The 13,257-nt window shown below is 38.7% G+C and overlaps 1 protein-coding gene and 1 long non-coding RNA gene across 3 annotated transcripts; one reads left to right on the top strand and one right to left on the bottom strand.

The window, feature by feature from the left end:
- The first annotated feature begins 4,629 nt into the window (after window positions 1–4,629).
- On the top strand, window positions 4,630–11,853 carry bco2b (beta-carotene oxygenase 2b). 2 transcript variants are annotated; one of them, XM_024277738.2, is made up of 12 exons: window positions 4,630–4,699; window positions 4,782–4,980; window positions 5,068–5,279; window positions 5,365–5,480; window positions 5,622–5,724; window positions 5,789–5,917; window positions 6,718–6,878; window positions 8,752–8,919; window positions 9,169–9,306; window positions 9,789–9,971; window positions 10,060–10,170; window positions 10,807–11,853. In XM_024277738.2, exons 1-12 carry the CDS (start codon window positions 4,663–4,665, stop codon window positions 10,921–10,923), a joined length of 1,674 nt encoding a protein of 557 aa, XP_024133506.1. In that variant the 5' UTR covers window positions 4,630–4,662; the 3' UTR covers window positions 10,924–11,853. The 2 variants fall into 2 exon arrangements, with proteins under 2 accessions (XP_024133506.1, XP_024133507.1); XM_024277739.2 differs by having other exon boundaries at window positions 4,633–4,699; window positions 4,785–4,980.
- Window positions 5,173–8,875, bottom strand: LOC118599541. Its single transcript, XR_004948938.1, has 3 exons — window positions 8,739–8,875; window positions 7,018–7,243; window positions 5,173–5,292 (listed from the first exon to the last, which is right to left on the bottom strand). It is a non-coding gene; the product is annotated as an uncharacterized LOC118599541 (long non-coding RNA).
- Window positions 11,854–13,257: the final 1,404 nt, after the last annotated feature.

Here is a 13,257-nt window from a genome sequence, read left to right as displayed (position 1 = left end):
AATCAAGCAATTTGCGTTCGTCAACAAAAAACAAATTACAAAAAGTAACACTTCCGCTTCCGAGCTTACGTTTCTATTCTCGCTTTTTGGACCTTACGTTTTTAATTAAAACAAAATTTAAAGTGTAATAAAAGATATCAGCAGAAACTATCAGTAATGTATTTTATGTGCAGCTTTTCAGATAATGTTAGTGTAACAGAGTTGGCTGCTAAGTTTAGAAAAAGGTGGCTGAAATCTTACTATAAACTTTTTGAAAGATATTTGTTGTTTTAATTGTTTTTTTTTAACTTGTCCATAAGCTGAAAGAGCTGAAGCCGTTTTGTGTTGGACATATTTTACTGTTACAATAGGGGATTATCCTTCTAATACACAGGGTGTGTATTTGTAAAAACCTCTTTGGAATTTAGGTTTAAACTTGATTTATACAGATCACATTTGTATCATTTTTTTATTGGACTGGATGAAAAAGAAGAAAAAGAGGGATGTAATAGAGGGGTTGGGGTATGACACAGAATAGAACCTAAAAATATTTTTGGGGACTCTAAAACAGCTTGTGCAAAATGAACTCAATTAATGTTTGAATGTTCGAGAATTTAAGAAAATATGCAAGAAACTTTCGTTTTATAATATAAAAGTCATCAAGTGTATACTCCAAATATAAGGATGAGTGAGCTTGGATATTGTGAAATGATTAATTCTCTGATAATCAATACTTATTTTTTACTTGATCAGAAATGTTTGATGGTTAATAGATCATATATTATGATGATAACCAATAAATATTACATATCTGTTACACAAAGTGTGATTCATATTTGTGTTTACTGAAACAATAAAAGAATGTTTCATGTGGACGATCAATAAGCACTCATTGTTGTTACTTGATGAATAATCTGCACTCTGATAAGAACAAGATTATAACTATTCAAAAATATAAATATAAAAGACAAAACACAATAGGAGTGGGATTATATAAATTAACTTCTTCCCACTCCTTTTCAAGCAGCAAATCAAACTCTACTTGACTTTTATTGGAAATTATTAGATTTAATGACTCTAATGTGTGTGTATTTTAAGCGTTAATGCAAAAAAGTCTATGTATAGTTATAAGTACTTACACTGTCAACAAGATGGCATCATCTTCTAACAACTTCAGAATATAAAGAAAAAAATATAATCAGTTTATTACTTTATATCTGGCATAAGTTTGGTGTATCTGTATTTTGTATTCAATTATTTTTAATGCTTAGAATAAATAAACAAATCCAATCAAATAAATGAAAAAAAAACATGAATTTATAAATTAAATACATTATCCCATTTAGTTTATTATATCATATATCATAAAGTTAGTATCCTAAAATAACAAATCACAAGTAAATGTTTGTTTTAATTTATTAAGGTTTTGGGGTTTACAAAAGCCTCTAAAAGTCCCATTGAACAAGGCATCTATCTTAGGAGTACTGCTTCTGATGGAACCAATGTGATCATGCATGTATGGCTGCATTTGAACCAACACGGGTCAAATAAGAGAATGATTTTCCCTGGAGGGATAAATGAAAGTGTCCTTAAATAATCCTATTCATCTTTATTTTGAAAAATCATCCATTTACAGAATAAGGGAAAGTTTTAAAAACTCAGCCAAAGACCACACATTAAGCTGTGTCCTCAGTGGTACCATGCAGGCACAGAAACCAAACAGAGGCACTTTGTTTGTTCAAGCATGGTTCAAGTATGGTGACATGATTTGAACTTTTCCATCGTTTTGCTACAGAACAAACTCAAATGTGCTTTATTTGAGTTTGATGAGACAAAGTGCTGCATCATTGCAAACCGGAAGAAAAGTGATGACAGAGGTGAGGATTTAAAGGTGGAACCCGTTTTGGGGTCAGACTGCTTCAGTCGTGGTGGCTTGAGTCGAAGTGAATGAGGGATCACTTACTTCTGTGACAAGCCAGCTGGTGCTAAATTGACCTGGCTCCAACCACAACTGTTTTAAGATGTGCTTAAATCTGGATTTTCCCCCTATACTGGATCACACCTATCACATCTATTTTTATTTGAACAACTGCTCCATAATTTAAACCAGGTCAACTTTTGGACTACGATTGGACCATTGTGACCCAAACCCCAGTCACGGGACTTAGCTTTTGGGACTTTTAATCAGTGGTGCAGTGGTGGGGCAATCGATTTCTGATCAGAAGATAGGATTCCTGCCTTACCTGCCCATGTGTCGAGGTACCCTTGGACAAGACACTGAACCCCACATTCCCTCTGGTGGTTGGCGCCAGTGTGTGAATGTGTGTTCATGGTTGAATGGGACTCAGACTGTAAAAGCACTTTGGGCCTTCCAGGAAGATTATAAAAAAAAAAAAAAACACTACAAGTTTATGCCATTTACCAATAACAATGATCTGTCATACTTGAAAACTCTGCAATATAATTATAACGTGGAAAACTAGAATACTCTGTAATATTAGTATACTCTAGGTAGGTAGAATATTCTGAAACACCAGTGTACTCTGGAAAATTAGAGCACTCTGAAACACTAGAATATTGTGGAATATCAGTATACACGGGAATATTAGCATATCGTGAAATACTATAATACTGTGTAAAACTAATATACTCTGGAGTACTAGTATACTCTGGAATAATAAAATACTCTGGATAATTAGAATAGTCTGTAATACTAGAGTACTCCAAAACTCCAGTGTACTCTAGAATTTAAGAGTACTTTGTAATACTAGAATACAGTAGAAATACTAAAATACAGTAGAATACTATAGTGTTCAGAAATAAAATAATCTGAACCACTAGAAAACTATGGAATATTAGCATACTTTCTAATAATAGAATACTCTAGAACAGGGGTATCCAAAGTCAGTCCTCGAGAGCCGGCCTCCTGCTGGTTTTCCGGAAACCCTGCCTCTCCTGCTGCTGATTACCTGGATCAGGTGTCTTTGGCCAATAATGGGCTTTAATGGCTGGACGGTTGGAAAACATGAAGGACATCAGCCCTCGAGGCCTGACTTTGGACATCCCTGCTCCAGAATACACTCTGAACTAACAGCTCATGGCTGACTCAGTGATTGTTGTGTTGCTCTTTGTGGCTTTAATGCTTTAATTGATTTTATGTTTGATAACTACAATTAATATATATATACACTCAGCAAAAATATAAATGCAACACTTTTGTTTTTGCTCCCATTTTTCATGAGATGGACTTAAAGGTCTAAATTCCAGATACACAATATTACAATTCCTCTCAAACTGGTTGGATGTACTGCCATATTCTCTGAAACGCCTTTGGAGACGGCTTATGGTGGAGAAATGAACATTGAATGAATGAGCAACAGATCTGGTTGACATTCCTGCTGTCAGCATGCCAGTTGCACGCTCCCTCAATGCTTGTGACATCTGGCATTTTGCTGTGAGACAAAACTGCACATTTCAGGGTGGCCTTTTATTGTGGGCAGTCTAAGGCACACCTGTACACTAATCATGATGTCAGATCAGCATCTTGATGTGGCACACCTGTGAGCTAGGATGGATTATCTCAGCAAAGCAGAAGTGCTCACTATCACACATTTAGACAGATTTGTGAACAATGTTTGAGAGAAATAGTACTATTGTGTATCTGGAATGAATTTTAGATTTTTAAGTCCATCTCATGAAAAATGGGAGCAAAAACAAAAGTGTTGTGTTTATATTTTTGTTGAGTGTATATCCTCCTGTTTTATTTGCAGCAGCAGGTCATTGTTTGCGTCTTCAGCTTTGGTCGTCTGATGGATTCGATTACTTTATACCTGGATGCTGCTGACCCTCAACCTTTCCCTTAGGACAGTGTTCCTCATTCCAGGTCCTCAGGAGCTGCCACCCTGCCTGTTTTCCAGCTCTTTGTGTACTGCTTGCTGCTGATTACCTGGACCAGGTGTTCATTCAATCCGAATGTGAAGACATCTGACTGAACTGATCAGCAGCTAGCAGGGCTTGGAGATCTGGAAAACAGGCAGGGTGGCGGCTCTTGAGGACTTGGAATAAGGAACACTGCCTTAGGATTTTGACTTTGTTTTTCTCAACCAGGACACTGGAACTGGTAGAAGCTGACGGAACAAGGATGTAATCAATTACAGTTGGAAAGAACAAAAAATACTGCAAAAGACATCAAAAGATGTCCTGCTCTACTTCTGCAGTTTGTGAGCTTCACAAATATCTGTGTCATTGTTGTTCGGCTGTTGTTGATAGGCTTAAAGGAAAAGTCCCAGTTTAAAATAAAACAAATATCTTCCCAAAATAGAAGTTTGTATCAAGAGATAATAAAAAAGGCTTTTATGTCAGTGTCTATTTAAAATGCAAAATACCTTCCAGCATCTCATCTGCTTCTGTCGTCCTACAAACACGATAAAGAAGTAATTGAGAGAAATGGACACAGTGGATTGCCAATGACAGGGAAATTCTGCAATTATCTTTATGAATAACTTTTCTTGTGATTACAGTTTACTGTTGTACAGACTTATACAAGCGTGAAATCAGTGTTGTACATGTGTCTGTTTCTGGGGCTCTCAATGTGAAACCCAGAGTATAAAACCTCAAGTCAATCTCAGAAGATCAGCAGAGTCTCAGGAAAGAGGCAACACCAGAGGAGATCCTGACGCGACCATGAGCAACATCAAACACCGAAAGAGCAACAGCCCAGGTACGCATGCAAGGACTGCTCTTTAGATTTACTCGCATCCTTCGTGAGAATCTTTTTGCTTTTCAACTAATTCTTTTCACAGCAGATAAAAAATCCAAGGCTAAGAGAAACATCAGGCACTTCACCGATGTGCATGGCCTGCCAAGCATTGAGAAGATGGTAAGCTCAGTGGAGGAAACCCCTGAACCCATCAGCTGCTTCATCACAGGTACAATCCCAGACTGGATCAAAGGAAACTTCCTGAGAAACGGACCTGGCAAATTTGAGATTGGTAACCAAAGGTAAGTGTGACGTTTCCTTCCGTTTCTCCCACCAAAGTTAAGCAGAAAAGACCTCACAAAGCCGGTTCGCTCCTCCTCTCTCACCAGGTTCAACCACTGGTTTGACGGCATGGCTCTCTTGCATCAGTTCAAAATATCAAACGGACAGGTTACTTACAAAAGCCGCTTCCTCTCAAGCGACAGCTACCAATCCAACCAAGAGCGCAACCGAATTGTGGTGTCAGAGTTCGGGACGGTCACCATGCCGGATCCTTGCAAAAACTTCTTCCAACGTTTCCTGTCCAGGTTTGAGCTCCCAAGTGAGTGTTCTGTCTGCCAGGGAACAAACACAAACCAGATTCCTGACATGGTCCATGAGAGTTGGTGTTTGCTCTTCACCTGTAGAACCTTCTGACAACGCCAACGTGAGTTTTGTGACATACAAAGGAGATTACTATGTCAGCACAGAAACCAACATCATGCATAAGTTGGACCCTGAGACCCTGCAGTCTACCGGAAAGGTAATCTGTCGTAGAACACAAGCGGCTTTAAATGCAGCATTACAGCAGAGAACAAAAAAAACATGAAAAACTGCTATCAGATCAAAAAATAAATGAAACTGGAAATGAGGTCAAGGTTTGGTTTTCAATTTTTTGCATAAGGTGGACTGGAGTAAATTCATTGCGGTGAATGGAGCAACTGCACATCCTCACACTGAGCCTGATGGCACAACGTACAACATGGGAAACTCCTACACCCCCAAAGGTAGGTCAGGAACCTGTTTGCCGTGACCAAACTCCGCCGGCCACTCAGCCCTCTGTGCTGACAGGAGCATACTACAACATCATCCGAGTGCCTGGAGGCAAACCGGTGGAGGGGGAAACCCTGGAGGGAGCCTCTGTGCTGTGCTCCATACGCTCCTCAGAGAAAACCAAGCCCTGCTACTACCACAGCTTTGGTGAGTGTCTGTCCTTCTCATATTAAATTACTCTTTTTTGACCAAAAAGAAAATTTTTTTATTAAATATACAGCATATTCAGTCTAGTCCAACTTTATTTATAAAGCACATCAAAAATTACCACAGAACCAAAGAGTTGTACAATCACATGGACTGAAATAAAAATACAGTTTTAAAATAAATAAATTCCCCTTAGTTGCCACAGATCTGGGTGTGTAAAATCTGTTCTCTACATTTGACCCATCCCCTGGGGGAGCAGTGAGCTGCAGACACACAGGAACCCTTTGGTGGTTTAACCCCCCACCCCAAATCCAACCCCTCCGTGGTGAGCGTCAAGCAGGGTCCCATTTTCAGGCTTTGATATGACTCAGCCCTCCAGCCTTAGGGCGAACACAGCATCACAAAGCCACAGAGCTGGTAAAATATATGAAAATAGTAATGGAAAAATCTGATCAAATCAGATTCAACAAATGAACAATTCTTTTTGAGAGACACATTTATAATTGACAGTCGTCTGCATAAAAAGAGACACTATTTCCAAATTATTGAACCAAGCAGTCATATAAATGGAAAGGATAAAAGGGGGCCTAAAACTGAGCCCTGAGGAACTCCCCTATGACCTCTCTTGCAGTTTGTCAAGCTAAGATCTCCCTAACATCTGCTTGTGTTTAACCTCCACTAAGCTAGAACTGCCCTTTCCAAAGGCTGCTACGAGGCTTTGAGTGTCAACAAAACATTTCTCAGTCTAAAATTCAAAAAAATCCTCCAGATTAAAACAAAACTGTGTCAATCTCTTCCAGCAATGTCGGAGAACTATGTGGTGTTCATTGAGCAGCCAATCAAGATGGACTTATTGAAAATTGCAACAGGGAAGCTGACGGGGAAAAGCATCAGTGACGGTGTCTCCTGGGAGCCCAAATCAAACACAGTCTTCCACCTGATTCACAAAGACACTGGAAAGGTAACACTGTCCCTGTCATTCAGTAAGATTAAAATCCGAGAGCGAAGTCTTGCACCAACGCGGTTGTTGTGGATCAGTCTACCCGAGGATCTGAGAATTTAATCAACTATTAAGATTTTAAGAAGAAGCTCAGACTCACGGGTTTAAATGAAGGTGGAAAAATCCAGAATCTGGTGTGGGTGGTGGTCAGTGCAGTCTGGATAAAGATTATCCAAAGGGTTGATCAAGCTGGAGGTAGCAAAAAAAGAAGACATTGGCTGACAGATTGGTGTGTAGAAGCTGCTGAAACCAGTCTTAAATACAATCAGGGTCAATGGAGATGGGTCACCGATGTGTCAGGAGTTCGTGCCAGTAATCTAGTACTCCTGTAAAGACAAAACAAAACAGCAGAAAGAGGTCAGAGAGCAGCAATGACAAAAATGACCAGGAGAGGGAGATAGAAGGGCAGGGACCTGTGAATCAAGGGGTCTGCAGTATCTGAGGCTCTGAACCACATGTGTCTCTCTTACTCTCAATTGTGAGTCTCTGATTAAATAAAAATAAAAAATGTTTTAGCTGTGTGGTAAAAAGTAAGTAGTAAACCTTCTCGAGCTTTATTCAATTCCTTCACAAGCAGTTGATGGACAGTATGTATCTCAACCATACAACGATCCATCAATCCTTGGTAGATTACTACAGTTGTGCCAAAACACTTTGATTGACTTTTGAAATTTTTGTACCACAGAAAATGAATTTGAGATCAGTAAGAACAACCAGAATTCATACTGAGAGTGCACAACATTACAAGCTTTATTTTCTATTTTGAACCAATTCAAGGACTTTAAGGATTCCCCACGGTTCAAAAAATATGACCACTTAATTAGCTCTTATTTAATTTTAGTTCATTAGATTTATGAATTTCTGGGTGAGATGCACAACATTTGCTAAAAAAAGGAGAAAACATTTACTGTATTAAGATGCTACATAGCACAGGGTGTCTTTTATTTTGAAAGGCAGCTATGTGAACCTGAAAAGTTAAAAACGATTTCATATTTTTTTAAAAAGAGAAATCATTTTTTTTGCCAAAAATATTTTAAATCTAAATAGTCAGACTTTGTGGCCCCTACTTGGTTTTGGTCAGTGAAAAAAATGGCCCGAATGGATCTTGAAGTTTAAAAGTTGCAGATGTGCTAAAAAAAAAGACAGTTCTAATAAATATCTGTTTTTATTTACTTCTGCTATGGAGTCGTGTTTTTTTGTCACAGTCAGGCAAGCAGGTGAGAATTCCGATGCTGAGAAAAACCACAAACAGTGATGTAATATAGTCCCAAGAATTTATTAACAAACCACACAATTAAATAGGCCAGAAAACTTGACACAGAAGAAGACAAGGCAACTCTAAAGACTCAGGGAGCGGTCGTTAAATGCAGTGTAGCTAATTAGCTAAGTGCAGGCAGCTGTGATCCACAGATGAGTGGGCGGAGTCAGCCAGCCTTTCATACAAACCCAGGAAAAAGGCAAACGTTAGAACTAAACCAAACAAGTAAATCATAGCTGTTTTTGTAAAAAAGAACCTGATACTTTTATTTGATTGTTGTCATTGATTGCCTCTTTTGTTTAATCTTTTTAATGCTCTAATTATGTTATTATTAAGATTTATTATTAACAATATTTGTTTGTCAGTACATGTATTCAAACTCTTGCATCTAACTGAACTTCTCTGACTCTTTCCTTCTCTGTTTCTATGCTTATTTTAGTTCTCTAACTCTGGGCAGTTTTATTCATATGGGTTCTTGTCAAGCACTTCAAGATGCAACTTTTTTTTAAAAGTGGCTTATAAATATTTGATTTGAATGACTGCAAAGAAATCTTCACTCCCACCTTTATGTTTCAGGTGAGCCCCGTTAAATATCTTGCCAAGGCGCTGTCAACTTTTCACCAGATCAATGCCTTTGAGGAGGGGGGCTTCCTGATTGTGGACATGTGTGCATCCGATGATGGCCGGGCAATTACAAACTATCAGGTCCAGAACCTGCGCAAGAGTGGAGAAGCTCTTGATGAGGTGAGTGTTGCTGCAGGGTTTTTTATGTCAGCCATTGTTCAGCAAGTTCTGCAAAGAAAAGATGAGTGTGTAGATAAATTTCCTGCATGAGGCTGAGGATGTATCTCCTTGTAAATCAGTTTGCATAACACAATCATGGAACTGCACAGAGTGTCAATAGATTTTATTTTTTAAATAAAAACGAAGTTTCAGTGAAATGGGTTTTTGTCTGGGTTCTACATAAAGAAGAATCTTACTATGCTTCCTCAGGTTTACAACACTTTGTGCAGAGTCTTCCCACGGCGTTTTGTGCTTCCTCTCAACATTGACTCCCAAACGCCCTTCAACCAGAACCTGATCCACCTGCCCAACGTCACAGCCACCTGCCTCAGAATCAGCACTAACAAGGTGGGCTGCTCCCTTAATAACTGTATGTTAAGACTAAAGGTGGACATTAGTGTGCCAGAAGAACACAAGTGGCTTGTGAAAAGTGAAACCAGCAACAGGAGGGTTTTGTTTATTGTGCTTCCATTGTCCAGCTGTGAAGTCGACAGAAATAGTGAAGCTATTCCTTGTTCTTCGTGTATTAAAGAGGGTCTTAACACCTTCATTAACCCTCTGTAGGAAAACAACATGTAAAATTAACGTTATTTCTAACAAGACAGAAGACAAAATCAGCTTTGTTGTTAAAATGTCTTCCTCTTCACATCTATTGGCAGGATACTGTTGCATCTGCAGTGTCATTTATGCATTTCAGACTTCAGACTCCACGTGATTCGACCCATTTTAGCTACAACTGATTCACATTCATTGCATTTCTTTTACATGTCAGGAATTTGCACCTAACCATGTCAGATCTGTGTTTTAATCTCCCCTTTTTTCTTTTTCAGGTGTTCTGCACCCATGAAGACCTCCATGGAGAGGAGCTCCATCACTACGGGGGTCTGGAGTTCCCCCAGATTAACTATGACAAGTACAACACCCGTCCCTACCGCTACTTCTATGGCTGTGGCTTCAGACACCTGGTGGGAGACACGCTGATCAAAATGGATCTCAATGGAAAGAGCATGAAAGTGAGCTACATAAAAAGGGCAACCATGGACAGATATAAACCCCACTTCCCCTTCCTTTTTAATAACCTGACTTGTTGAACACAATAAGGTGTGGGAACATGCGGGTCTGTATCCATCCGAGCCGGTCTTTGTCCCCTCACCTGACGCCACAGAGGAAGACGACGGCGTCATCCTGTCTGTGGTCATCACTCCAAACAAGGTTGGTCCGGTTCAGACAAATTGAACGTCACTGACTAGATGATGATGCTTTTCCATCATTTCAATCAAAAAATATTTGAAATGAAGCAACACTGGAAATGCTCTGTACCAATCATAAAACTTTTATTATTATGTGGACATGGAAGACACATTCAAACAAAACTTAAACCTCTTCATCCAATCACTGCTGTCCTATAATACTTATCTTTTTACTTCTCTCTGTTTAATTTCTCAATATTTAATTTCTGAAATTTTGTTTCTGAAATCTAACATTTTTTTACATTGTTTTGCTGTTTTAGTTGTCGTGATCTGTTTTTACATTGAGAGATTTGTTGGGGTAATTTGCACTTCTGGGCCACCGTACTTATGTGACAAAACTACAGCCTTTCTGGGGATCATTTCTTTTAGGGGGTTGAAAGAGGTAAAATCCCTGGTTCTTCCAAAGGATAGGAGGAAAACCTTCACCGTACAGACTGTTAAGAACTTCGTCTACCAGTTCCAGGTCACTGAACTGCTTTAAACTGGAGCTCAGGGAATAATGGAGTGGCTTCAGGGGCAACAGAACCAGAGTGAGAAAACTTAGTGAACACACACAGGTCAAGACGTGGAGTGTGAACGATTCTTTTGTCTGTTTCAGGACAAGAGTACGTTCCTTCTCGTTCTGGATGCAAAGAGCTTCGAGGAGCTGGGCAGGGCTTCGGTGTCCGTGAACATCCCATACGGCTTCCACGGAGCATTTACTGCCATGACATAGGCATGAGGCGGAAGAAGAGGTTCACCGATGAACCATAAAACCAACTGACACCTGGACACTCAATCTTTATTTTTTAAGTTTTGCTCCGATCATCTTTTGGATCTATTGTGAAAGTGGTCTATCAATAACGATTATGCAGTTTTTAGACAAAATCAGAAAACCTGTTGTTTTCTAGGACATAGTTTCTGCAGAGCAGGAGTTCATAAGAAATTCACCTCTGAGTTGTGGGCGTGACCATTAGCACAGAGCAAGCTTCTCCTTCCTGTCATCCATAACTGAGAGCTCTCTGTTTAAATGCTTTCCTGCTAGCTTACAGCTACAACCTAACATTAGCAGTGCAACAAGAATGACAAATGATATCAAAGCTATCCAGCCGTACAGTTTTGATCCAGTTTCCAGCTCAAACGACGTACATGGATCCATTTGTCCACAAGTGGATGCATCAGAATGGAGCACAGCAAGTAGCTTGTGACCTGCCGCATGTTTTCTTTGTCACAAAAACCATCTTTTTCAAACTGCATTTTTTTTGGTCTGTTCCTGATTCATGCGTTGAATAAGGTAGATACTCAGAAACGCAATTTTAAGCTTAATTTTCTGTATATATATGTCCTCCACCATCAGAAAATACCACAAGGACATGTTAAAAACACATTTTTTATTGGACTAAACAGCTTAATGGCTTTAATTTAGATATTTGTTGCATAATTATTTCTGTTAAACAAGTTATGAAATAAAGCAGAAAATATGAAAGTTCATCCAAGAAAAAAATCAGAAACTGAACCGCCTGTTTTACTGAGCCGTTCGAAATATTGTCTGGTCTTGATTTGCGTTTTACTTTCTCTGCTAAATAAAAGTGAACATTATCAAAAAATGATGTGCAGGACTTACTGTATGTGCAGATGTTGTAGATCTGGGAACAGCACAGAAGACATACGGAGAGGGGTTCAGAGAACTTTATTTTTTAGAACAATAAAGATCCTTTTCATTGTGTCAACAAAGAATCCAAAATTTTCTTAAAACAGCTTTACAAACATTTGAGCTTAGTGAGAGATAAAGAGAAAGGCATGTGTGGAAATTATTTAGGAACAGGTCTCCATCAAACTTGAAAACAGAATCTGAAATATTCAGCTCGAGAGTTTGTCGGATATCTGAGTCAACGTTTGCTTCAGGCGGCTTATCCTCTCCTTTAGGTAGGACTCGAGGTTCTGAGCTTCGGCCAGAAGGATCTTCAGCACCTTTATCTTGGAAATGTCAGCTTTAGCTCTCTCCCTGCAGAAAACCACAGAAGCTTTTCACAAATGATCCCAGCGGGATTTTAAAAAGAAGCTTTAAATTATATCCTGCTCTACAAAGAGATTGTAGATTAGATGTAGACGTAGAAATACCCAATAACGTCACTTGCTGTATTTTTCTTTGGGATTTTGGTTAGAAACATTAAAACCACTATCCTTGAATATCAAGTATAGACATCCAGGAACTCCTGAGTGTTAATGACAACCCAAACAACCAAAACAACTCTCCTACAGTCATGATTCGATTGTCTAGAGTAGGGGTGTCAAACTCAATCGCACAGAGGGCCAAAAATCCAAATTACACCTTAGATTGCAGTCTGAACAGGACAAACATTTATGGAACACACTAAAGCTAAATTTTTAAAACTTTAAAAATGTAACTTTTAAACATTACTATGAATAAAAACAGGCTGGAATAAAATTCCAGAATAAATCAACTTAAACCTTAAATAACTTTCAATATTTTACACTCCATAAAAATATGTTTTGCCAAAATTATACAAGTTAGAGTTAAGCACAAGGTAACATCGGGTCATTAATAACAATAAAATAAAATGATCTGGAGGGACGGATATAATTACTTAGGGGGCCGGAACTAGGCCCCAGGCCTTGACTTTGACACATGTGGTCTAGAGGAACTTTGATGGCATAGAATGGTAAAACCAAACCAAACAACCTCACTTTTTCCTGTAAAAAAAGTAAAAAATATCCTTCAATAGAAAGAGGAGATAACATTAAAAAAAATATAAACATTTATATAGTTTTTGATCTAAATTGCACTTGTCTTATAATTAGTTCAGGTTCTCAACCTAAGAGCCTCATAGAGACCACAAATAATGATAATTGGCAGCCGAGTGCCTCAAACAGAAGGAACACATGGGAACCGTTTCATGAGAAACTTCCTTTACCAGTTGAAAGTGGGGTTGCATGATAATATCGGTTATCTATATTTATCAGCAGATAGTGGACAGTTTGATGGCATGCCAATAAGAAAAAAAATTGCAGATAAAAATGGACTGATAATTAAAAGCTTAAACTCTTG

The sequence above is a fragment of the Oryzias melastigma genome, linkage group LG13 (genome assembly GCF_002922805.2).
Source record: "Oryzias melastigma strain HK-1 linkage group LG13, ASM292280v2, whole genome shotgun sequence".
Classification (NCBI taxonomy): domain Eukaryota; kingdom Metazoa; phylum Chordata; class Actinopteri; order Beloniformes; family Adrianichthyidae; genus Oryzias; species Oryzias melastigma.
Note: the sequence above shows the minus strand (reverse complement) of the source record. Positions and strands in the feature narration are given on the sequence as shown.